The 27861-nt window shown below is 36.9% G+C and overlaps 1 protein-coding gene across 2 annotated transcripts in view; it reads right to left on the minus strand.

Moving 5' to 3' along the window:
• The window catches only part of LOC142357096 (uncharacterized), a 99318-nt gene that overhangs the window by 64007 nt on the left and 7450 nt on the right, over positions 1 to 27861 (minus strand). Inside the window, exons 3-14 of one of the 2 annotated variants that reach the window (XM_075408805.1) lie at positions 24446 to 24593; positions 24304 to 24369; positions 23842 to 24001; positions 23042 to 23112; positions 22629 to 22758; positions 22123 to 22262; positions 21527 to 21587; positions 15912 to 16132; positions 10251 to 10487; positions 7204 to 7485; positions 1510 to 1727; positions 1233 to 1313 (exon numbers count right to left, since the gene is read on the minus strand). In XM_075408805.1, coding sequence (XP_075264920.1) covers positions 1233 to 1313; positions 1510 to 1727; positions 7204 to 7485; positions 10251 to 10487; positions 15912 to 16132; positions 21527 to 21587; positions 22123 to 22262; positions 22629 to 22758; positions 23042 to 23112; positions 23842 to 24001; positions 24304 to 24369; positions 24446 to 24593 — 1815 coding nt within the window. Of the gene's footprint in view, positions 1 to 1232; positions 1314 to 1509; positions 1728 to 7203; positions 7486 to 10250; positions 10488 to 15911; positions 16136 to 21526; positions 21588 to 22122; positions 22263 to 22628; positions 22759 to 23041; positions 23113 to 23841; positions 24002 to 24303; positions 24370 to 24445; positions 24594 to 27861 lie in introns of both variants that reach the window. The other variant, XM_075408800.1, reaches the window with a different exon arrangement.

Below are 27861 nucleotides of genomic sequence, written 5' to 3' on the forward strand. Positions count from 1 at the left end.
ATGAATTGATGTCCTAATTGAATAATTTGTTTGCTACATTATGAAAAATTTTAACGAACGTATATTAAGTCATCGTTGTCAATTAATTATTGAGCAAATTGAAAAAGAAGATCATTCTGATCTCGTTATATGTCCACGTTGCTTGTTTATTTACAACTATTGAGCAACAAAATTAATTCCTTCTTTCTTTTAAGAGGGAAAAAACTATTGAAACAATTTTGTTTTCCTTACTTCATAGAAATAAATTCAGCGCGCAAATTTGATCGCCGTCTAACTCTAGTTAGATTAGTCTGCTGTATGGCAGCAGATTTTAATGCACATTGCTGTACGCATCTTAGAATGTATTGGTGTTTACCCATCAAAACGAATCCCATAAAATGTAACTGCAACCACTGCTCATTTAAAAAATCTCAATTTATTGGCGCAAAAATCGGGTTCTCTGAGATCTTCGATTTATATTGTTGGACCACGCCATCGAGAGCTCTGGGTTACGGGTAGAACGCGGTGAAGGGGATTTGGGGGGGGGGGGGGTGATTTGGGAGAAGGAGATGAACTCAGTGGATGGAAGCGGGGTGGTGAAGTGAGGTCAAACTCTAGAACTGCCCTTCACTGTGAATTAATGTCTCCAAAACAGCTTCGATAAATCGCATACTTAGAGTATACTAAGCCGAAGGTCTCTAAGAGAACTTATTGCTCTCCGAGTGCTACCTGTTTATCCCGTTTTTGAGGACAAAAAGTCAAATGGGTCAGACACACCGGTTCAGCGAAAAATCGCAAAAGATCACAGGAGTAATATAATAGCGATACACTTCGTTTGAGAGCAATTAATAAGTCAAAGAAATTTTAACAGAAATAGAGCTTAACTAATAGCCGTTTGAGGAGAGGACGGTGGCTAATAATAAAAATTGATACCCCTCTTCGAGTAATACCGTCTGGTCCAGGTGATTCATATCTCGACTCTTTATTGATATTATCAATACTTCTCTTCCGAGTTTTCAAAAAGCAAACCAACATGAAGACTGAGTTTTAAAGCAGCCCATTAAAAAACCTCCTCAAGTCATTAAAATAGGAGAGAACAGACTAACACCAAAAATACTCTTAAATGACTAGCGAGGACTCGGTCAGAGCACCAATATAATTCAAACTCTGTGAACCGTTAAAAAACAAGTAAATGAAAATCTATCTACGTTCAGGTGACAGCTTCGCAGCTATTATTAAAGAATTTGACTCACTTTGTCGAAGCTCTCACCATAAGACCATCTATCTCTGAAGCTACTGCTTGCAGCGTTGTTGGCGGTATTCTCACTGTCAGTCTGAAACGACATTATGAAAATAATTTCTCCCATAATGAATGATTATAAGTTTAAATTTAACATGAAATGCAGCGCTATCTAAATGATATCTGACCGAAAGTGTCAAATTCCGATTCGCAATGTTGCACGGATTCCTCTTGTATAGCATTCAACGCATTTATAATTTTGAAATTGTCTATATTTCAGTAAAATTTACCAGTGTCGCTGATGTGTTTTCACTCCCCCTTGACACTGTAACTCCTTCTGAGTCCACTTCCTTCTGTGTGTTGTTGCTGGAGGATGAGGAACCATTGGTTGAAGTGGTGGTGGCGGTGTTCGTTGCAGCTGCTGCTGTACTGATGGCCATTGTAGGCGAGGCGGATACAAATTCACCTGCTATTGTGAAGCGACTTCCTCCTGTCTCGTCGAGAATACCTGTAGAACGTTTATGGTGCTAATAGACGTTTTTAGAAAAGCGAAAATTTCAATTACAGCCACCACATTGCCTCGTTGGCATCTGGCCGAAGTCATGATTGAATTAGTAGAGACACAACCGGCAGATTGCCGGAAAATAGCCGCTGAGCCCAATCACAGCCTTTGGGATTAAAACAGTCAGCAAAAGTGTCGAAACATGCCATTTTTTCAGCAGTCTCATTAGATTCGATAAACATGGTTAATTCAGCCGCTAAATTGGGAGACCAATAAGCTTAATACTAATACAAGTCAGCACTATGCTCTAAGAACTTCGATGAATTAACGCCCTAAGTCTTTAACAATCAAGTCTTAGTTCCCAGGCTTTATTGGTTTATCACGTTTTTTTAATTTCGCTTTTTGACCTTGAACTTCTTCGAGTAATCTCGATGAGAATTGTAAAGTGCATTCAGTTGAGTAAATTGCATTCAGTTGAAACAGTGAGTGAGGATGTCAGCAGCCAAACGTGAAAGAATTTGAAAACAAAGGAGGGCAAGTCTTAAAATACAATCCAAAGAACTGATTGAACATAGCCGGCAGATTGCCGGAATAGCAGCGAAAGAATAGACCTGCGTGCTGTATAATAGAGATATAAACAGAGACAGGCCTAAATTGAAAAAAAATCGACGTCGCTCAAAAAGCTAGGTAAAAAACATTCAGCAATAAATTAATAAAGCTTGTTAAAATTCATTCCACAGAAGCCTCTTATTAGGGACCTTTACTGCACATATGAGTTCCTTTGACCCTAAACAAATTCAAATTAAACTTAAGTTTTAAAGTGCAAAAGTTATTTTATTGAGTGAGGTAAGTCACGTATGATCAAAATCTAATCACGCAAGTAACCTAAAAACTCGCTAAAGCGAGTGAGAAATGACGTCACGCGCGCAAAAGCCTTTAGTGAGAGGAAGAAGTCATTCAGAAAATTTGACTTTTTCAGCTTTGCTGTGTGAACAAATGTAAAACGAAAAAAGAGCGTCAGACGACGAAACAAAAAAACCAAGAGCACCGCAATATAGCTACGCTCAGCTTACGGCTTCGCAGCTACAAAAAACTGAGAGCTACTGTACCTGACCATCAGACCAATTCCAGCCAAACAGACTCACAAGCTTAGATAACAAAAAATTAATCATTGGTACAATTCATTGAGCTTTTATCTTGAGGGTCACATTTGCTCCATTTGATTAATCCAATTAACCCACGCACAAGTTTTGAAAAAGGGTTTTTCGAGAAAGGATTTCTTGAAAAGAGATCGAGAAACTAAATATGAAATTAAAAAAATAAAAATGAAAATTACAAAATTTATTGAAAGTTGCTACAATTCGTGGTAATAATATCTTCAAAAACAATTCATGGTCTCTAGAATCTTGTGTCCAATAAGCCATCTGGAGCGCTTGAAAAAATTTCACCGGACCTTAAAGATCAACTAACTAAAAAATGATTTAAAAAACTAAACATAAACGACTAACGTCGGGCGAATTGCTCTCAAACGACCGGTGAGCGTTTGGCTTCGTCAGTAGCTAGCCACGGGGAGGGGGGTGCACCGAGGATGATGGGGGGTGCACCACTGGGTCGGGGGTGGGGGGCAACAGCGCGGTGGGGGGTGGAGGCAATAGTGGGGGTGGGGGTCAAGGGGGGTGTCATCCTCTAAGAAATAAGTCCTCTAAGTATAAGTCTCCAAAACAGTTTGAGCTGAAACAGAGCTGAAATGCTCTAAGAGCACTTAATGCCCACTGGGCGCTACCTATTTATCCCGTTTTTGAAGACGAAAAGTCAAAAGCTTCAGACGAAAAATTGGTCAAGCCAAAAATCGCATAAAAATGACCGGCGGGACTAATATAATTGCTACAAACTTCGTTTGAGAGCAATTAAAAAAAACTTAAAATGCATTTTTTAGAGAAAATTCGTTATATTAATATCTTGAAAACCATTCAATTGCCACTAAAAAATATGCTTCAACCAATTATAAAACTCTGCAGGAGGTTCACTCTCGAGGGCGAAAAACTCAAAAAATAACAAAAGTTTTCAAAAAAAAAAAAATTAGCACCATTTTGAGTGTGAAAGTTTGCATAACTAAAATACAAATTTCACCAAATACACAAAAAATTATGACATGCAAGACCTGTATCAACTTTGGCAAAAACCAATTTAAGACTAATGAAACAAATAACTCAAGCATTGCCTGCAAATTACTGGAAAATAGCTGCCGTTGACGCGCATCGGGATTGAAACAGAAAAATAAAGTAGAGATAGAAATTGACCGAATTTTTTTCCTAAGTTTCAAAAAGTGCTCAAATTTGGTATGGAATTTCAGTTAGACTCTAAAACTATACTTAATTCAGTTTCTAAACTGAAAGGTATTAAGTTGAATACTAATGTCAGCTAGCAATCCCTCTGATAAACTTTGCTAACATAATGCAGTATGACTTAATGAGCTTTATAGGCTTGAACCGTTTTTGATTTTGCTCTTTTGGCGTAATTCAATCCGTGAAATAATTAAAAATCCATTCAGTGGAAACGGTGAGTGAAGTAAGTCAGAAGTCAAGCGAAAAATCGTGACATGCAAAACGAAAAACGTGATCAAAAGGTAAAGCGAATTAAAAGAGAGCGCCTAAATATTAGCCGTTGAAAGGCTACCGGTAGCTATTAACCAATGACAAAAAACGTGAAAAAGTGCACCATTTAGGGCTCCAACGCTCCTATAGAGACCTTGTCACCTTGAAATAAGGCCTTCCGAGCAGCTGCACTCTACAGTCTAATCACTTGAAGAACTACTAAATCAAGCTATGGGCCTCAAACAAAACTTACTGTCCACTGGCTGTAACCTCCTTACCTTTTTGAAAGATCAGTCATTGTGAAAAAACCTCACAAAAAGGACAAAAGTACACAGTAGTTTTCGTAAAAAAAAACTCACAAAAAGATAGCACCAATACAATCCAATTCTTGGATTGAGAGAAATATCAGAAGCCCAAAATCAAAACAACTGCAGGGACATCAAAATATGAAAGTCAACAAAGCACAATCCTCTATAGGCAAAAAATTTCCAGAAACTGGAATTGAAAACAATCAATAGATAAAACACTTTAAATGTACTTGTAAAAACTAAATAAACTACGTAAATAAATTACGTGTAAATAGAATGAGTACACAATACAACAAACTTGCAGAATTCAATAACAGACAAATCGAAACGGGCACAAACTGTGAAATTAGGCAACACGGAACTGATTTGAGGCGTCAAAGTCAGACACAATTATATACTAAAATCCTGAATAAAGGGATAAACATAACCGACTAACGTCGGGCGAATTGCTCTCAAATTTTCGTCTTCATCCATATTTTCGACATAAATGTCTACCAAACGAGGAACAGATAGAAAAGTATTTTTCAAAAAATGTGTATGAACAAAGATCGCCTCCAACGCAAATAACTCAGTGGAGTAAAAAATGCCGCATTAGATTCATGAGATCAGTCATTATTAAGAATGCAAATCAAGACGAACAACAAAATCAAACAACAATAATAACAAACATTAATTACATCCAAAACATTATGTCCATTTAAAAAAACCTACAAACAAGCTCAAAATGGGGTCGGATAAAACTGAAACTAAACAAAACAACTTGAACTTCACTAGAAAAGATATGGAACCACTCTATAAAAACATAACCGACTAACGTCGGGCGAATTGCTCTCAAACGACCGGCGAGCGGTTGGCTTGGTCAGTAGCTAGCCACGGTGGGGTGCACCGGGGGCTGATGGGGGCAGCACTGGGTGGGGGGGGCAAAAGCGCGGTGGGGGGGGGGGGGGTGGAGCCAATAGTGGGGGTGGGGGGTCAACAAAGAGGGGGGGGGTGTCAACCTCTAAGAACCGCCCCTCACACCATAAGTATAAGTCTCCAAGACAGTTTGAGCTGAAACAGACCTGAAAGGCTCTAAGAGCAAATAGTGCCCGCTGGGCGCTACCTGTTTATCCCGTTTTTGAGGACGAAAAGTCAAAAGCGTCAGACGAAAAATTGGTCAAGCGAAAAATCGCATTAAAAAAGACCGACAGGACTAATATAATTGCTACAAACTTCGTTTGAGAGCAATTAAACATCTTCGGAAGTCAAAAGAAAACCGAACGTCTGGCGAATTGCTCTCAACTGACTGGCGCGCGGTTGACTTCGTCACTAGGTAGCCTTCGCTTAGGGAGGCTAGCCTAAGCTTTATTGAAGGGACATGGAGTGAGAACAGCGGGTGGGGAGGCGGGTTATGTCTCAAAAACAGTTTTGATTAAAAGCACACTTAGTCTAGTCAGCCCAAAATCTCCAAGAGAACTAATTGCCGCCCACGCGCTGCCTTCCAAGACAAAAAATCAAAAGGTCAGACACAGTCGGTCAACCAAAAAGTCGCATTTGAAAATTGCACGACTCATAAAATTGCTACAAACTTCGTCTGAGAGCAATTAAAAACCAGGGCAAACGAGGAAGGTACACAAGAGAAAGGTAAAAAGTGTTTTTAGAAAAGTAAAAAGTGATAGAAAAAAATTCGCTTTCAAAGACCACATGACACAACAAAATTGCTACAACATAGCTCGAATATTGCCGGAATAGCTGCGGAAGAATAGACATGCGTACCATATAAGAGATAGAAACAGATACAGATCTAAATCGAAAAAAAAATTCGACGCCGCTCAAAAAACTAGGCTACAAAACAATCAAAGATAAATTAATAAAGCTTGTTAAAATTCATTCCACAAAGCCTCTTATTAGGGTCCTTTACTGCACAGAGGAGTTCCTTTGACCGTAAACAAATTCAAATTAAACATAAGTTTTTTCATTGACTAAACAGAAAAACTAGACTTAGAATGGACTATGAGTGAATTGAGAAAACTATTTTTAAAAAACTCAGATCAAAAAAATAAAAAAAAAACAGAAAATCAATGTCAAAATGCCGCATGTGAACAACAAAAACAACTAGCGAGAAATTTAAATTTAATTCAAACAAAAAAATTAGGCCTAGAATGAGCTGTGAATGGATTGGGCAAACCATTTAGAAAAAATCCGATCCAAAAAATCGAAAAAACAGTAAAAATCAGAGTGAAATTGCCGCATGTGAACAAAAAACCACTACCGAGAAACCGAATTTTTGTTCAAACACCATTTTCTCACTCTACTTTAAAATTAGAGCGAAAAAAATTCACGCCGCAAAACCACTCGCTTTTTCGCTCCATTTCCTGTTTCGGCGTGACCAAAATCACTACTCCAATTTGACTTCAAAAATCATGAAAATGTGTGAACAGATCTTAAAAAAAGACAGCGCCCCAATACAATTCAAATTCTTTGAATTGTAAAAAACCAAGGGCACCGCAATATAGCTACGCTCAGCTTACAGCTTCGCAGCTACATTAAATCATTCCTAGTAGTCTATTTGTATTCGGTACACAAGGGTATGCAGTTAACCTGATCCCAGTAGATGCCGTGCGCTTGAGAGATTTCCGGTTGCAGTGTCATACGGCTTCAAGGACGCAATACTATCTGCAGCATACATGGCTCGATTTACAGGAAGTCGAGGAACAACGACTCCACTCGTCGAGGATGTGGCCGCCTCCGCAGATCTGGGCCCAGACTTGGGCACTGGAACGAGTCCAGAGGCAGAGTGGATGTTGTGATAGGGGGCACTTTTTGGAGGCACGTGTAAGCAGTCAGTGGAAAAGTCACTCTGTTTCATGTATTCACCTCGCTCTATCAAAAGGACACTGCATTAGCCACAATAATTTTTATTTAGATATTGCCCAAAATTTCATTTCAATGAGCCCATTTCTAGGAGCTTTGAGTTTACAGGGATGGATAAGCGTTTAATATGAACAGTACCTACGAAATGTTTCATTAACTTTTATCTGAAGAGTAGGAATTTTCTGCTGCCATAAAACTAGAGCAGATTATGTAGAGATACCAATTGCATAAGAAACAGAAAATCAATCAATTCGAAGGACCAATGACACCTCTTCAGACAAAAAATAGATCAAAACAATATTTCACATTTGCTCCGTTTACCTATGAATATGGCACCGGCCTTACTTTATTCTAAAATAATATGCACGGATTATCGAACTGGAACACATACTCCACTGCTTCTCTTTTTCTCAGTAGCTAAATAGAACTGGCTAACAATTGCCGAAAACATTCGAATCATTTAAACATACCCGGCAGATTGCGGGAAAATAGCCGCCGTTGATTCCAATAAGCATGATTGGGATTGAAAGAATAGAAGATATTGAAAAAAAAAGATTTTTGTACAAAAACATTTTTTAAGTCCGATTTATTTTGATGGCATTTCGTAGTTGAATATAACGTACTTCTGTTTCTTAGAGAGAGGCTACAGGGGCTACTATCAAAACCAATAAGCATTAGAGATGGTAACTAAGACTTATAGGAACTACGTTCAAATAGCGGGCATCTAAAATTGGGCTTTATGGGTTTATCCCGTTTCTACTTCTGACTTCAATTTTTATACTGACTCTGTTCATTTTGAATTGCTTTGCTGAGCAACTGATGTTCAAAATTACTTTTAGCAGAATGAGAGAAGAGAGAAACTAGCCTGGAGAAGTCAAAAAGATATCACGCAAAATGTTGAAAAAGCGGCAAAATGAGGTAAAGCGAAACATTTTTTTATTCGACGAAGTAAAAAAAAACATAGCCGGAAGAATTCCGGAAACGACTCGAAGTAGAAATCTGACTATTCTCACTAATCAAATGCATCACCAGCATATTATCAATCGACAGACAGTGTAACCAATTCACAAAGAAAAGACTGGAGAACTGGAAACTTGACAAAGGACAAAATCAAAAAAAAATATTCTCTAAAAATCCAAGCAAAATTCTCTACAAAAAGATAACATGCAGCTTCCCATCCATAACTCATAGAAATCAATTTGTTATATATTTGGCTAGATCAATCGCCCACCTAGTACTTGCAGAGAAACGTTAACAAACTAAAAAAAGACTAAGAAAATCTCTAACGAATTAGAGATTTGCATAATTTGCTTAAATGAAAACTGCCCTGCTAAGCCTTCAAGTGCAAATTCATAGTATCGACACCCACAAAAATGCTCCTTATTGAGAAAAAGTTACCAACAAAAAACATTAAATTGGAAGAAATAGGCAATAAACTTAGAAAAAAGACAAAAAGTGGCCAAAATTTGCTCTGATTTACTCGATTTTCTTTAACAAAAACAACTCGAAACTAATATCAATCAAAATGAGAGACATCCAAAAGAGCTTCAACAACTGAATTCCACTAGAAAACTCCCCAAATGCTATCAAAGGTTGAGGAAGAATAGGAACGACATTTAAAAACCAAATTGAACAAATAAAAAACGAGAAAAAGTAAGGCGTTTTTTTCAATTTTACAAGAAAAAATAAAGCCAAGTAAAGTTACTTTGAGCAAATAGAGCAATGAAGTGCTCGTGAAAAAATGGGCAAGTCATAACAAGCTAAAGAAGTTGTCTACCATTGAAAAAAAATCGAAAAAAAGCCAAAAATTTAAATAAGTGGTTAAAAAATTCCTAATTTTTCTGTCATTTTTCTTCAGAAACAATGTTTTATAACATCAAAATTGTAATCAATTTGTATCCCTGATGATCTTTGAGTAACGAGCTTCCAAGCAAATTGCACTTAAAGCAGTAAAACAAAACAAAAGGCCAAAATACATTAAATTTCGTCGAAAAATCAGCAAAACTGATCAAAAACCTCCAAATTTGCATAAAACTCAAATTAACTACTTGAAACCTTCAATTCCTATCAGAACGAGCCCAAATCCAATACAATATCATAATCAAACCTCATAAACAAGAAAAATTGCAAAAAAAACTGCTTTTAAAAGCCGCACGTGAACAAAATTCGCTCGCTCAGAAAAATTTTTTTTACACATCAATTTCTCGCTCTCTCAAAAACAGCGGCATGAACAAAAAACCACTCTCTTTTCGCTCCGCTCTTCACTTTTGTTCAGCAACCAAATCACTCCAAGTTTTTTCACTCGTTTCATTTCCCGCTTAAAAAATCACTCCAATAAAATTGATTAAAAAAAAAGGACTTCTCCAATACTTCTCTTCGAGTCGTAAAAATAGGAGCGCTATAATAGCCGGCTGAGAAGATGAGGGCGGCTATTAAACATCAAAGACCAAAGAACTTTGTGAAAAACTACGCCTGAGTGTCCCATTTTTTTCACATCTTTGCCTGAGCTATGAGACAGACAAAAAAATTCACGCGTCTCAAATATCAGGCGGTGGGACTCGAAAATTGCCACAGGTACTCATGTTGCAATTTCCTTCCACCGATAAGATAGACACAAAACTTTTGTGTTTCTTACTCTAAAACGACTCTTGCATGCTTTAGCATTGATAGTGATTGTTATTGCCCAATAAGAGGTGGGAGTAGCCATAACATCAATTATTCTGCGCGGGGGAGGACAAAGTTGCGCAACGAGTACTCATCCCCCATTTACACACCTATGCTTGTAGGCTGAAAACTGAATATGTAAGCATGACTGCTTCCACCGCAAGTGGCACTGCTCGTTCCTGGTCCTCCAGTGTGAGGATGAGATTTGAAGTGACTGGGACTCGACTCAACTGATGAGATGTCAGCAGAGGAGGCACCAGTTGTTGTGCTCGATATTCTTCCCCTTTGACCAACGCTTCCACCTCCTCCTCCACCCGGCACACTGCCATACGTCCCACCTGATCCACCTAGATAATCAGTTTGCAAAAACCTGTTTATTTTTGCGGAGTAGGCATTCAAAAGGAACAAAAGCAGTAGTTTTTAACTCAAGAATTTATTTCATCTGAATAAAAATGTTGACTTGCAGAAGTTCCTAGCTTTGAAAACACATAGAAATCAGACAAAAGAACAGAAAATAATCTCGCACCAATGAAAAACCCTTGAAAACTGAATCGATTGATGAATTAATAATTGTTGACTTTTCGGTCAGATAGCAAGGCTCAATTTATCAGTACGCAATTATCACGGCTTTCGAACTCAAACGTATCAGCTTAGAAAACTCCTTTTATCAGCGATGTCAAACCATTAGTCAGTTACCGTTGGTTCAGAGAGTAACCCCATGCCGCTACTTATCTTTGTCATTTGTGACTACATCCAATCATTCAGATTTGAAAGGGGCTGATAAAAGGAGCGCAGTACACGATCGATCATGCTACAGGATACACGAAGGAATTTTTTGTATTCGATTCGGAGGCAATAGACGAAAATGTGAGGAAAATTCTGTACGACTATGATATTAAAGAGATTCCTCTATATCAAAACCAGGAGGGCTACCTGAGGGACGTGAAAATTCACAACTCAATCAAAATCTCCACTACCAAATGAAACTCCCGACGCTTTCAACCCCTGAAGCGTCGCAAATTACCCAATTGCAAGCAGCAGTCTTTAATCAGCCTTTAATTTGCTTAAAAAACGAAAACTTTACTTTTATGAACCTATAAAACTCAGCTACATATTGAATTCTTTGTTTACGGATTCTGTTGTGAAAATCATTTTCTAAATTTCATTTCTCTCAGTGTGATATAGTGTTTACATTTGGAGTATTATTTGGCCGTGAAACACGTTGCATAATCTATAACTGCGGTTTTGATTCCGTATTTTTTAAATTTAGCACACGAGAAAAATCTTGAACACGCGATATCGTGATGAAAATCAAAATCTTGAGACGACATGCTACCTCTTCAAACACAAACTCAAACTCCTCACCACGCGTTTGTCTAGGCTAAGAATAAATGAGATACATATGTTGGATGGAACATGAACAAGGCAAAATTAGCTGTTCTTAAACTTGGCAGCCAATCACAGAACAGCTGTCTCAGGTAACAAAAATGAAGATAAACGACTAACGTCGGGCGAATTGCTCTCAAACGACCCGCGAGGGGTTGGCTTCGTCAGTACCTAGCCACTCTTTAGTGGTGTTAGTTTTAGCTTGATTGAAGGGGCCTGGTTTTGGGGTAGTAGACGATGACATCATGCCACATAACAGCCGCTGAAGTGCGGCATCAACAAAAGAGTTAAGGAGAGAGAGAGAGAGAGAGAGAGTTCGAGATCAAACGTGAGCGAGAAAGAGAAGGAAAGAAACGCCAGCCAACACAGAGAGAGATTGAGAGAGGCTAGGAAGTTTTTCCATGATGAGATTCGACTCTGAAACTTCAAGTTTTCTAGACTTGTTAGTAACTAAATCAAATAGAAACTGAAAGTGCAAAATTCAAAACAAAAGTGTCCACATTTCGCAGTAGAGAAAATATTCAAAAACATTTTTTGTCTCTGGATAGTTCTCATGTAACCCAAGACTTAAAAAAACTTCGTTGGCCAGAAAGGATTGTTAAACTCAGAAAAGGACAAAAATATTCAAAAATTTTAAAAACTATTGCAAATCTTAAAACCTTGCTAAAATTCGTAATATTAATATCTTCAGAACAACATTCCATTGTCTCAAGAGACTATCTAGTATGCCTATTTCAAGCCTTAAGCAGTTTCATTGGCTCATAAAGATCCATACACTTGGAACATAAAAAATTTTCAAAAATTTGTCAAAGCAAAATTTATCAAAAAATTGCTGAAACTAGAGTCATTAAAATAAAGATAACCATTCCATTAACTCTAGAAACCAAGCAACAGTTTAGTATCAAACATCGAAGGAGGTTTCTTGGCTCTTGAGGCTGGAAAAACCTTACAAAAATGAAACAATTTCAAAAAAACATGAAGATTGCCAAAAATTTTTTAAAAAAGCCAACACTCGTTAAGTATTAAAATGCATTAAAAACACTCCTTTGCATCTAGAAACTATACAATAAATTGTTATCAAACTCTAGAGGAGGTTCCTTGGCTCTTGAGGCCAGATAAACCTATAAAATGACAAAAATTGTCAAAAAAAGAGAAAAAATTGCAAGTTTTATAAAACAAATCGATAAAATTTTTGATAATAAAAAATTAAAAAACCATTCCACTACCACTAAAAACAATGAAGCCACCTATCATCAAACCTTTAAGCAGATTTTCTAAACCCTGAGGCTGAAATACCTTGAATAATTACAATAAATGTTAAAAAAATTTAAAAAACGCTATTTTTTGTCAAAAAATGCAAAAATTCGTGATGTTAAAATCTTGAAAAAAATTCCATTACGTCCAGAAACTTTACAATAACCTATTATGAAATCCTAGAGGAGGCTCCTTGGCTCTTGAGGCTGGATAAACTTAAAAAACGACAAAATTTTTCAAAACATTTAAAAAATTTGCCAGTTTTTCCAAAAAAGGGGGGTGCACCTGGGTGCTGATGGGGGTGCCAACAGTCGGGTGGGGGGCAACAGCGCGGTGGGGGTGGGGAGCAATAGTGGGGGGGGGGTCAACAGTTGGGGTGAGGGTGTCTCAACCTCTAAGAACCGCCCTTCACACCATAAGTATAAGTCTCCAAAACAGTTTGAGCTGAAAGGCTCTAAGAGCACTTAATGCCCGCTGGGCGCTACCTGTTTATCCCATTTTTGAGGACGAAAAGTCAAAAACCTCAGATGAAAAATCGGTCAAGCGAAAAATCGCATAAAAAGACCGACATGACTAATATAATTGCTACAAACTTCGTTTGAGAGCAATTAAAAAGCACGTATCAATTTACAAAGTGCCAGACAGGCAGACACACTAGTCCTTTCAATACATCGGCAACCAATCACAGAAGCCGAAAGTACACACAAATCACGCATGTTTACAGGAGATTTCATTATCAGTCGTTCTATAGTCCCAAGAGCAGCTGTGCTACCATGCGCGAGCATCTTCCAGGCATCGTGGACCGCATTGGTACAAGTTTATCCACAACAAGTTTGAAAATTAGAGTTTTTTTCGTCTAAAAATGTGGCCATAGGGCACAATTGATTGCTTTCCATGTATATCATCTATCAAACCGAGCAATTAAGGACAGCACTATTTTCAAAGTCTCACTTTGATCACAACGCAGTACAGTTCAGTCGCATACCGTCTACTCTTTATTCAAGCAATTTTTCTGTTACTAGTTCTACGAAAAGTTTTTTCAATTTCAAACTAGAGACTCTTGCACAATCAGGTGATCACTCATTGCAGAACTGCACAAAGTGTCCGTCAGACTATCTAAACATATGTCCTTTACTTCCACACGCAGAAGTTTTAACCAGAGCTTAAAAACCCAACTTAATTGCTTTTCCAATCCAGCGCGCAAGAGCCATGCCGTAATAGCGTATGAGCAACAAACCAATCAAACCTAAACCACATGAGCAAATCAAGCTAACATGTGCAAACTTGCAAGCAAACTTGATTCATATATACAGTTTAGTTGTGAAAACAATTCAACTGACTTATCCGCAGCCACAAGAAACAAAAAGTTAGTGGACAAAATTCTGTTTAAAAAAAAAAAACTCTTAAAGAGCGTCTTTCAAATTTGAAATGCAAATTGAGAAAACGTAACTATAACCCACTAAACGTCGGAAGAATTGCTCTCGAACGACAAGTGGGAGCTCTAATCAAATTCAGCCTGCTTTAGTCGGGGGGAGTTGGAGGGGGAGCCTAAACGGGACTAAGAAGTTCAATAGTGGGCTTCAAATAACCACATTAGAGGTTAACATATCTCACTATTAGGATTTTAAGTGAAAATGGCACCAGTTTCGGCGCAATTTTCATCTGACTTTTAGTATAAAATTGCCGCCAATTGAGTTCAGCTGCTTGAAACTGTGGTTGAGAGAGAATTTCAGATCACGAGAAACGCAAAAAGTCAAGGGCGTAATTAAAAAGACACATTTAGGGAGGCTAGCATGGGGGGGGTTGAGCAGAGTGGTGGGTAGGGTTCAAAAATGGAAGGTAGGGTGGGAGGTCTGAAAGGGAGGGGGTCAAAATCTCCAGGAGGAGGGTGGACTGGGGACAGTTTGACAGGACTGAGCAGTTGTAGAAGTGTTCAAACATATATGAAGCCTTCACACAATGATTTTATGTCTTCTTTACAGTTTCAGTGAATCGCATAACTAGAGACCAGTAAGACGTAAGGTGCTCAGAGAGCTGCTCAGCCTTTTAATGCCCCCCGGGTTTTAAATAATTATTGTTTTCATGGATAGACGTTAAAATGGTGAGACCGAAAATCGGTCAAGCAAAAAATCGCATAAAGAAGACCATAGGACTAATATAATTGCTAAAAACTTCGTTTGAGAGCACTTAAAAACAGAGTTCAATGGTTCGAAACAATTAAATGTGCCTAAAAAGGGTCAAAATGTTAAGTAACAATTAAGAAACAAATTTTCATTGAATTTCAAATACTTAACGCCAAAAAATGAGTTACCAATAACACAAAAGTAAAAATCCTGATGGTTCATAGAAAACCTTATTCTAGTAAATGAAAAAATCAGGAAAATGGGACAACAAACTGCCGCAATCGGATTAAAGTTTAAAATTTTATAAAACAAGAACATCTCACGTTAAAAGTTGAGGAACTCAATGAAAGAATTGTCGACTGAACGTTGCCATATATACTGATTACATAACACCATGCTCAAAGATCCAAAATAAAAACTATTGAAGTGACAAAAATTAGCTAAACATTTAGAAATGAGACAATTTTGCATTTCAAACTCTATTTTAGGCTAAAACACTGAAATATCAATTCCACGAGGCTACATGTCAATGCAGTCTCGATCAAAACAATATTTCTACAAAATAAACAAAACAAAAAAAAGATTGAGCAAACATTTTCAATTTAATTGAACTGCGCTTAGTTTTACAGCACGTAGGTTAACAAAACATAAAACGTTTGAAACGTTTGCAATAGAAATTATCATTTTGATTTAACTTATATTATAAATCTGAAAATTTTGCACCTTTGTTATGCAAACACTGAGATTATAGTTTTTCTGCATTTGTATTTGAATGAACCTCTTATATTTAGTTTTATGATTTGAATTTCGATAAATAGGTCATCGTGAATTTTCAGGTTACGAGGATTATTACTTTTCTAAGGGGAACGAAACCTGAAAGAAACGTGGGCCGCCCAATTATATTGCAAAGAGATACGAGTGGTACCACTGAAAAGCAATTGAAGCTTGAAAAAGGAACCCAAAAAGGATGAAAAATCTCTTAAAACAGCTAATGAGATTAGCACTAACCTACAGCACCAAGATCACACCCTGATAGTCCAATGTTGCTACTGCTACTACTCGTTGATCCATCATTCAAATTATAATGACCCACTCCTGGTATTTTTGAATGGCTACTGGCATTACTACCACCACTGCCTCCCCCTCCAACCACACCGCCTGATGACATGGCTAATCCAGGTCGATTGTTCGGAGGCACAAAGGTACTTGATGTCAGTGACACGTTCACACTGCTAAACAACTGCGTGAGAGTTTTGAATAGAATAACATTATGAATGCCAAAACTAGTCGTTTTGGTATAAATTACCAACTTTTTGAGTGGGGTGGGGTGACTGAGGGGGTCAAACTTTTAAGAAGAAAAACCGCTCTTCACACCATTAAATTGTCTCCTCACAAGTTTTCGTTAATCGGAATCTTAGAGTATAGTAAGGCTTAGGGCTCATAAGAGAAATTAATCCCCTCATGGCGTTACCTGTTCATCCCGTTTTGTAGGATGGGTCAAATGGGATAGTCAAATGGGTCAGACGAAAAATCGGTCAAACGAAAAATCGCATAGAAAAGACCACAGTACTGACATAATTGCTGCAAACTTTGTTTGAGAGCAATTGATAATGTCAGTACTGAAAAGAATGCCACAGTCTACTCCGACACACTTAATCAACTATATTCATCAAAGCGTGTTTTAGTAATTTAATTGCAGCAATAGCTGGATGAATCAAGAAAGTGCCGCTTAAAATGCGTGTGATGAAATATTCATTTAACTCGTGTATTCTGAGTTATAATTTTAAAAGCCTTCGACAGAATATCGAATTTGATAATTGCCAAGTTAATAGCGTCAACCGTACCCATTAAAGGGAGTGCTTAGCAATTGCATTGCGACATTTACTTTTCATCAAAAGGTTCAAAACTTCCTTTTGCGGATTTTCCTGAGGTTATAACCAATTTTTGAAGAGTAAGTATAGCAGTGCCGATACATAGGTCAACACGATAAACAAATCCTCATATGCTTTGAGAACACACATGCAAAACAGAAATCTTAGCAAAGATTTCGAAAACTAGTTTCTGCGTTTTTTAACATGAAAACAGTGATAATCAATTTACATACGAACCTAATAGTGAGCATATCCGAACGTCAGTCATGCACTAATTGGAAAACATCTGATTTTTCTATAATAACTGGTAACACGAGAATTAATTTTTTAGATTAGAAAGTAACAACTGCTATTTGGCACTAAATTGTTTTGGCAAACGTTATACCCTTGAGCAGTGAGTTGATGTAATATTAAAGAGAATACCAAAATTGGGAGAAGAAACGAAAATATTCATTTCTTACTCATATCTAAACGATTACAGTGCTCTCCCATTATCGCCAATTGTGTAATAATCCTTCAAATAGCAGAACAATTGGTTCCTCGGAAGTTGCGTTTTCAGATATTTCAAGAAAATTGACCAGGCAACGTTTTGGCGGTAAATTGTTAAAAAAAGCGAGAAGTTGGTTGACCATTGCTTCGGCCATTTGATTTCTATTCAACATTCAACTGTTCTGAGGATTGACAACCACCAACTTTATAAATGAGTACATCGAAAGAAATTCAATTAGGAACAAACAAACACCATGTCGCCCCAATAAAGGGCTTTACTATTTCGTTTCGTGGCGCTTAAAACTGAAAACTGCAGCAGATGTTTAAACGTGGAAAACGTTAAAAGCCTTTAAAAAGCAAATGGCCCTCTCCTATCGATTTCCAAAAACTATCACAATTCATTAGGATTCAACACATGCAAGAAAACACTAGCTAACAGCTTTCGAAATTGCAAAGCTCAGAAAACTTTTAAAAAAAAACTGGGATTGGTAAACAAAAAAACTACTGCGAGAAACAGGCAAAGAAAAAACGCACATAACTCGATAACTTTTAACGCGTAGCTAGAGAACAAATCAATAATACTTTTTGTTTACATTAACCGACAACGGAAAACATACCTAGGGCAAAACAAACTAGCGTGCAAAGAAACAGACTAAAAAAACAGAAATGCAGACTAACGTCCAAAGAATTGCTCTCGAACGACTAGTGGGAGCTCTTCTTTATTGCAGCCTGCTCCAGTCGCGGGTGAGGTAACCCAAAGGAGGGGTGACTAAGTTCAATATGGGATTTCAAATGACATCATTAGAGGTTATTATTTACCACTACTAATACTTAAGTGAAAAATGATGACACCAATTTTGGCGCAGTTTACAGTTGAATTTTAGAAGTAAACGCAATTAGTGAACATATGTCTGAGATCGAGTGTCCAGAACTACTAAAATAGACATAAGCATCATGAAATGATGCCTTCTCCCCAGTTTCCAACAAAACTGATCGAGACTATAAGAGTATTTACCCTTTTATTTCGTTTGAGCACAAAAACGAAACCCGTTAGACAGAGCAACTATACGGACGATCTCCTCTGAGACTAACTCTGTTCAAATTAAAGAAAGCGAAAAAAGGCTAAATTCTGTTAGCAAATATGAATTCGACAGCAGTAGAAAAAAACAATCAGCTTTGAATGTCAATAATCACTAAGATTTAAAAAACTGGGACTCAGAATAGAGTATTCTGTTTTCAATTTAAAATGATTTTCAAATCTAAATCGAAACACTGATGTCTTTCTGAGTAATTTTAGTCGTATAATTACCTAGCTTGGTTGACCTTTAATGAACTTCAATTTGAACTCTCAATTTGAAAAGAGTGTAAAAGTAAATTTACTGAATGGGCAAGTAATATATATAAATAATTTATCATAGGACTGGCCTAAAAACTCATAGCAAAAAGCAAGAAGTTTCGTAGACAAATTCAACCGCAGAAGTCTGAAAATAAGTGCGAAAGTCACTCTTGACTTGATCAAATGGTAGCAAGACCGGATGCATAATAGCCTAGGTATTGCTTCGCAAAAATAAACAAGAGAAAAAAGACAGCCTACTCATAATCGCTATCTATATAAACAAATAGTACCAATCTCAAAAATTATGAAATACGGAGACCCAAAAAGGTAGACGTCTTCTGCATCAAAAACGTAAAGATGAAAAAAGATCAAATGACAAACAGAAAACAAAAACGTCGGAACAATTGATCTCAATTGAAAGGCGGGGTAATTCAATTCAGGGGCCAGATAAATTTGTCCTTATGTGTGCGAGAACCTCACAAAAAGGTAGGGTTCGAAACCTACCTCCTGAGTCCAATTCCATCACATCAACTCGGATATTAACTACTCGTCTACCAAGGCCTTGTAATCGTCTCTCTAACAATCGGTTTTGTTTGAATTAAAAACTTTATTTCGGAGTGAGAGCAAATCAAATCACACAAAAATCAATAAGTGTGTGAAAAAAAATCACTTGAGAAGTCAAAGATTATTCTCAAAAAAGCGCAAAAACGGTCAAGCAAAAAAAATGTGCATAAAAAACACGTTTACAATAATTGCTTCTCATTCGAGATCAATTAAAAACAATGAAATACTATGATTAGTGAAAAGTGCTTTCATATACAAACAAAAACCGACTAACGCGGAACAAATGCTGTCGAAAGACAGGTGGGGCAAATTAATCCAGGGGCTTAAAACATAAACCGACAAATGACGGAAGAAATGCTCTTGAACGACAGGCGAGGCACTTTAATTCATGATCTTTAGTCTAGATCAATTTTTCTTTATGGGTGCAAAAAACTTCGCTACCACCGGGATTCGATTCACTGGCCTCTCGATCCATGGTTATCCGCACCAAACACTGCGCTACGAGTCACTTGACTTTGCTATGTTGCAACCTATTTTATATCAGCAACTTCGGAGCACTAGAGATCACTCAAAAATGATGAACAAAAGCGTGAAAAATTCATTTAAGAAGTCAAAGGATGTTCTAGAAGAAAAACTGTCAAGCGAAAAATTTGCATAAAACAGACAGACACGTTTTCAATAATTGCTATGAACTTCGTTCAAGAGCAATTAAAAAATTTTCTTTATGGGTGCAAAAACATCAAAGATGGGGTTTGAACACCGACATCCTGAGTCCAATTCGCTCGCGTGGATTGAGGTAGTAACCACTCGTCCATCAGGGCCTTGTAATCGTCTCTCTAACAGTCAGTCTTGTTTGAACGAAGAACATTATTTAGGAGTAAGAGCGATTGAAATTACTTAAAAATTTTAAAAATCACAAAAAGCGTCAAAAAGTCACATCAGAAGTCAAAAATTATTCTAGAAAAAAAACTGTCAGACAAAAAATGCATAAAAAGACGCACGTTTACAAATATTGCTACTCACTCGAGAGCAATTTAACAATGAAATGTTATGATTAGTCAAAAGTGCTTTCAAATAAAAACATAAACCGTCTAACGTTGGAAAAATTGCTCTCGAAAGACAGGCGGAGCAAATTAATTCAGAAGCTAGATAAATTGTTCTTTATGGGTGCGTAAACTTCAGCCGAAGATAGGGTTCGAACCCCAAAATCCTGAGTCCAATTTGCTCATCTGGATTGAGGTATTAACCACTCGGCCGTCAGGGCATTGTAATCTTCTCTCTAACAGTCAGTCTTGTTTGAACGAAGAACTTTATTTTAGGAGTGAGAGCGATTGAAATTACTCAAAAATCAAGAAGTGCGTCAAAAAGTTATTTCAGAAGCCAAAAGTTATTCTAGAAACACAAAAACTCAGGCAAAAAATGCATAAAAAGACGCACGTTTATGATAATTGCCTTTCATTCGAGTGCAATTAAACAATGAAATGCTATGATTATTTTAAAAATGCTTTGAAATACATAATCCGACTAACGCCGGAAAAATTGCTCTCGAATGACAGGCTGGCCAATTTAATTCAGGGGCTAGATTAACTGTTCTTTACGGGTGCGAAAACTTCAGCCGAAGTTACGGCTCAAACCCCTTAGGTATTGACCACACGGCTATCAGGGCCTCGTCATTGTCTCTAACAACCGGTTTTGTTTGAACGAAAAACTTATTTCGAAGTGACAGCAAATTAAATCACTCAAAAATCAACAATTGCGTGAAAAATATTTGAGAAGTCTCAGACTAATTACTTCTCATTTGAGAGCAATTAAGAAAAAAGGAAATCACTGAAAAATCCAAGTAATTTGAAAAGTTAAACGTGAGTCGAGTTTGCCCATTGAACGCTCTCAAAAAACTGTCATATCAACTGTAGAGGATTACATATTACATCAGACTATCATACAAAGTATTACATACAAAAAACGATCTACAAGTGAAACAAAAGAGTCAAATGGACGCAAAAAACGGCTAAAATCTATGCCAAAAAAATCAATGTCATTCATTAACACAAAACAGTGATTCATATAAAACAAAAAAAACCTCTCGCTCGCAAAAATTAGTTCAAACAGCAATTTTTCTCAATTTTGCTTTGAGGTCGAAACGCAGCCTGAATACAGAGCACCCTGAATACTTCGGGTTTAATAAACGTGTAGAGAACCAAAACTCCTCTTCCAGCCTCAATAACAATACCACGATGAGACCAAAAATATCCTCCCTATCTTTTCGTGGCTATAGCAGGGATTTTGCAAGCCTCAAATTGTAATTCAAAACTGTTATACAAGGGGTGGCAATGTTACGTGCGATCTTATAATGATATACTTACGATGATGGGTGATAATGCCACGTCTGACTGTACTCTCCGGGTTTTGGCCTCATCAGGTGCTCTAAACACAATACATCTTGGTGTAATTAATATTCGAATGAAGAAATCGTATCGATCTAAGCCAGTGTAAGCCACTGATGAGAACCTTATTACGACCACACATATCAATTCTAGTAACGCTGGATATCTGGTGGCTTAAATGTTCTTTGAACAACTAATACGATAATCGCGAAGTTGTATATGAATTTTGCCTCTATAACCCTGAGTCGTATTGTGCATTTCCTTCCATTTAAGTTATTTTTTTCAAAAAAAAACAGATGCAAGGATAGAAGAGATAGTAGAGCAATTACTGGTCCTCACATGAGTACCGCGCCTAGTCAAACGCAAACATTCAGCTCAAAAAATGGTTTAAGTAATCTGTCTCTCAAAAACAGAATTCTTGATCTATTCTGTTTCTCCCGAAACAAATGACTGTTTATAGACTACCACATTAGTGGTATTTCAACATAGCAAGTAGCATGATTGTACATAATTTAAAAAAGGAGTCATAGACGGTACGTTACCGCTGGCGGTGGAATGGATTCCATGGAAATTACCTTGTTTGCGTGGCAATGAGTTGGATGTATTCTGTGTTGAGAATTCACAGTGTCGAATGTCTCTCAGACTTGCCTCCATCTTCTCATGTAATCCACATGTCGCTGGTGCATTGTACTGGCACTTCTTATGACACTTAAACCTTAACACACAAAACTCAACTGTTCACTGCTTAAAATAAGATTTGGATCCAAGCTCAATTTTTTGGGGGAAACCGTTTCAATTATTCAAGAATAGCGGGGGCTGTCAAGTCCTTTAGAGTTTTTCTGAATAACTTATTGAAAAATGGGGGTTTCAAAAAGACTCCGTGCATTATTTTGTTAATCTAGCGGCGACAAAATTTTACTTAAGAAAATGAGTTGATGTCCTCCCTGCATGAACATAATTCCGATTTTAGCAAGAAACCAGCGTTTCGTTTTTATTTTTGAGGCTTTAATGGTTTACTCCAAAGACCAAATATCAGATCAGAATCTAATGACCTAATCTATTATAAGTGGTGTGTACTAACCGACAGTGCATACACCTGTAGCCATGGATGAGGAACTTATTGCAGACTCCGCAGATGCCGATGTTAGGGAAACTGGTGAACTTCTTCACCACAAACTTGTGAGCTATTGTGTGTGACATTCTGCCCATCGCTGCACAAAACACGGTTAGTTACATCACGTTTTATCCAATACCAAAAAACATCTAATAAATTAATATCGAAACCATAATTTGTCTAGGTAAAATTTTTGCATGTTTCCAAAAAATGATTAGAAAACTCTATACAACACCGTAATGCCTGGTTTTCGGGTAGACATAGATGCACAGACAGTTGTTTAAAATTATCACCAAGGACAATTAAGCAATATGATAGATAACTGAGCCGACGCATTATTTGACGCAAAATATAGCTGATGGAGAAGGTAAAATACTTACGAAAACCAGGGAGAGCAAATGGCCCCGGTGACTTTTCAGTGCAGTATCCATCATCAGATACCTCACCACCTCTGGAACAAGAAACGTTACTAGCAGAGGTTCCTGATAGTTTTCATTTTCATAGTCTCTGTTTAAAAAAATACTTGCAAGATTAAACTTCAGTAGAGCAGCTGGTCATATGAGGTGTCGTTTCATATTGTAACCAATTAAGTGGCTACCAACGATAAACAATCACAAAATTTGGCAAAACAAAGCAAAACGTCCACCTCTGGGTTTTTGAGTTTTAACTTTTTTGATTTTCACCAAAGAACTTCACTACATTCCAAGCGAGCCAAAACTTCCATTGTATATCATTTAAGCTTCAAATAATTCTAACCCATAGCTGCGAAAAAAGACGGTTTCACTCGACTTCACTATAAAGCTATCCCATATAGTACAATACACGTGCGCCTTCCAAAATAACACAATTTCTTCGAGTGAGTTCAATATCAACAATATTTAATTGTACTAATTTCCTACTTTAAAATCAAAACATTCTGATAAACGGATATGAAGCTAAAGAAGAGACTGCTCAGAATTATTTGTACGCAATTTCAAATATTAGCATATCTTGCGTTTGAGACCGTTGACTTGCATTGTAACTTTTTGGGAACGATATTTTTCAAGCCTAATACACAGAATTTGAGATAGCAATGTCATAATTCGCGCTAATCGGCAATAAAGATTAAAGTATGGGATTGAATAATATGTAGTTTTCAACCCTCCCCCAACCCGTGGATAAACTGAAAGTGAGCTCCTACCTCTCTAGGGCACTAGGGCGTTTGTGGTGATGTTGCAGCCGGTGAGAGATCTGTTTGGTGGGAGTGCGAGGCGTAGGCTGCTGCGGAGTGCAATCTGTGGCCCCTTCTAGTGATAATGTCCGCATCATCATCGCATGGCTAGCACCAATCGCTTGACTCGCTAAACAAATTCAGCTGAACAATTAACAACTGCAGTAAACTTATTAAATTTAATAAACGCAAAATATCCAAAACAACCATCAGCGGAAACTAAAAATTGAGCAATTTTTGTTGCTTTATAGAGTTACTCCCTCTAAGTGTTAAAACAACGTTTGTCGTTTTATTTACCAAAAACAAAAGTGTATGACCAGATAATTATAAAATATCTACAGCTGACTGACTGCTGTACGCTCAAGAACCGATTCTCAAGAGCGAATTTTTTTGAAATTACAAAAACTTTTAACATAGCATTGATACACTTACATTTGCTTGACGAGCCATCGTCGCTAGAGCTACTTTGTAACTTCTCATGTGAAAACTTTTTCGACTCTGAAATAATTAAATTGGATAATAAACCTTCCGAAGTTGAATACAATTTTCTCAATGATGCCTTGTTTGAACTTACCATCTAATGCAGCTTTTAAAAGTGCAATCCCTGCAAAGAAAGTGTCGATTTCGGCTTCAGAAGCACCACATTTGGCAGCAATTAGACTGATCTCCTCAGCTGACGTCTCACACACGCTTTCTAGGCTCTCAAAATTGCTTTCTAAGCTCTGAAACAAAGACACGAGCTCACATCGAGACCTATTAATGTCTAAGAAATAGCATGAAACAAACAATACGTCAGAAATATAAGCCTGCAATCTAGACTACTTCCAAAATTATAGACATTGTTTCACTATATTTAGTGACTTAACCGCCCAACTAATACTCAAATGATGCTATTTTCTCACAACGTTTGCTTTGACAACAGTATAACTGATTTTGAATTCATTCTGATCAAATTGCACTGGTTTTGATCAGCAGGTAGAAAAATTAAGTCCTTAATGCGAAAACCCTCAAGTTAAAGGCTGTACTCGCGTTTCCAAATGCCAGCCTCAATAATACTAAGTGAGCTCTAACGGGCCCACCTTATTTCGAAGGATAACTTTCATGAAAAGCAGTTTTTCCAACAGATTTGAAAAGTCAGCAGCTGTCTCGAAAGCTTTTCGAACAAATGTTTGCTAGCTTTCTCAGCTGCTGCAGTCCGTTTGTTCAGGTGATCGATTTGATCCTAACACACTTTAGAAAGAACTATCATTAGGTCGCATAAAGTACATTTGCTCTAGTAAATTTACTCGAATTTTTCACTGTGGACAACGATTGCCGTTAATTAGCGTATCAATTAGACTGAGCGTAGAATGTTATACTTGGATGTTTTTTGCATTTCGCCTTTGTCGAGATATTGAGGTTTAAAATTTTCAAAAATGTTGGCAATTTGGTCCATATGGGGTTCATTTTGATTTTTCGTGAAAATTTATGAAGATTTACAGACTTGTCATGTTACAGAGCCAATTTCGGCCATTTTGGTTCTAATTTTAGACAATTTAATCATCTTTTGCGAATTGCGCACATTGTATGATGAAGTATCTTTCGAAATCCTCCTTCCAATGAGGAGCGAGGTTGAATACCTCAAAATTAACCGTTAGCTTAAATCGATCGATCACTAATTCTAAATTTTTTAAACCATATGTCGCAAAAAATTTTCCATAAAACCCTTAGATTTATGATTATTTAACGTTGCCTTAGAGCAGTCAAATTTAAGCTTTTGGTGCCATATTAAGCGTAATTAAATTTTTATAAAAATTTATCAGAGCATTCGACTGACAAACTTTTTAACCGTCCATTTTTCAAATTGACCTCTTTTGCTGAAAGCAAAACAAACAAACCTCTCAGCCGATAAAATGTCTCATAATTTTGTACTTTAACCAAAAAAGACAGTTTTCACTTATCTCAAAGCAATTCTTATTACTGCTTTCGAAATTGTTCATGTAGATTTTGCCTCTAAGATTAAAAATTATTTAAATAATTGGATCGGCAATCGCGTGTTTTGGAGAACTAATTGCTTATGCCTCTTGAATACAATTATTTGGTTCTTGTTAAAGCAGCAAAATTTAAATTAAATCAAGACAGGAACATTCCGGGAGAAGAGTTTACTAACTTCTTGTTTTTATCGTACTAACTTCTTGGCCATAACTGCAGCATATTAGTTTGTTCACAGCAACAAAAAAACAAACCAACCAACAGTGGAGAAATTGCCGGGGAGAAGCAAACGAGTGATTTGTTTAGGCTGTAGCTAGATAAAAAATAGTTAGGCCAGTCGCAATTAGCAAGTGACTTCTACACCATGATGTTCTTTTTCATCTTCTATAAGCCCGCACATAGACAATGCCTACAGTCTTTAACAACTAAGGAGGCTCGGTAATGTGCGTTCGCACATAAAGTTCCGACCCCGCTCATCCACATTTTCGGCATAAATGTCTACCAAACGAGGAACAGATAGAAAACCCCAAAAATTCAAGTATTTTTCAAAAAAATATGTACGAAAAAAGATCGCCTCCAACGCTAATAACTCAGTGGAGTAAAAAATGCCGCATTAAATTCATGAGATCAGTCATTATTAAGAAAGCAAATCAAGACGAACAACAAAATCAAACAACAATAATAACAAACATTAATTACATCCAAAACTTTATGTCCTTTTAAAAAACCTTCTAACAAACTCAAAATGGCGTCGTATAAAACTGAAACTAAACAGAACAACTTGTGCATCACTAGAAAAGATATGGAACTACTCTATAAAAAACTGGTAAAAATTAGACAAAAGAAAAAAAAACAGCAAAAAAATTGGCTTATATTTTTAAAAACAATGAATTTCAAAGTAAGGAAAAACCATTAGATGGCAATTGAAAACATTCAAAATATTAAAGATCACACACGCCTCTATATGAGGGCATTGAGATCTGTCATTAATCAATTTTTTATGCGATTACAAAAAGAACAACAAATAGAGTCAACAAACAAAAAAGCAATTAAAACTTGCGAGAAAAAGCTGTCGAAGCCGTAAAGCCATATTTGGCCCCCCAAAATATGTTCAAATTAGCCTTCCTCGAACGCCAAAAAGTGGTATAGTCCTCATCATCAATGGTAATAGGTAACAAGCAGATAAAAAAAGAGGAAAAGGGCAAAATTAATTAACACTTTGTTTTTTTCGAAATCAATTTTTTTTTCAAAGTCATGAAAGCCGATTAGCTACAAAATGAAGTAATTAAAAAGTTTCGTCAAAACGTCCAAAGGAAGCGCTTGCCGCCTGTAACTAGCCAGAAAATGTTTTACGTCTAAAAAAAGAACGTTAAAAATAGACAAAAATCGTTAAAAATAGACAAAAATCCAAAATTAGTTTACTTTTTGTGCGAAAAACCCCGGTCGAAGCCCCTAAATTCATAGCAGATTCTTCAAAAACATTGGATTTTGTACACTTGCACCTTCCCTCAAAAACATTAACTTCATAGGTGATCTGTAATTATCGAGACCAGTTAACAAATAGACAAAGAAGAACAAAACTGCGAAGTCAAACAACGTTAAAGAGTTTCATTTTTGAAAACAATTGCTTTGAAAGTCATGAAAGCCATCAGCTATGTACTCAAATCAGAAAAAAGGCTCAATTATTTCTTTTTGAAATGCTACTGAGACCTTTCATTATCCAGGTAATATCATACGACTCGAAAGACAAGTAAAAACGACAGTAAAGACAACTGTAAAAATTTCAGTTTAACTCTTCGAGAAAGGGGTGTCGAAGCCGTAAAAACCATAATCTATGCCGTCCAACTTTTTTATATGTTTAATTATGCCTTATCCGGAACGCCAACATTGTAATATGTGTACTGTCAAAAAAGTGATAATGTAACAAAACGAGAAAGAAACGTGAAAAAGGGGCCAATACCAAAAAAGAAAAATGTGAAATCTAGTAGCATCAAAGCCAGAAAACCAAAACTTAACGCG

This window comes from Convolutriloba macropyga, chromosome 2 (assembly GCF_964194025.1).
Source record: "Convolutriloba macropyga chromosome 2, txConMacr16.3, whole genome shotgun sequence".
Lineage (NCBI taxonomy): Eukaryota > Metazoa > Xenacoelomorpha > Acoela > Convolutidae > Convolutriloba > Convolutriloba macropyga.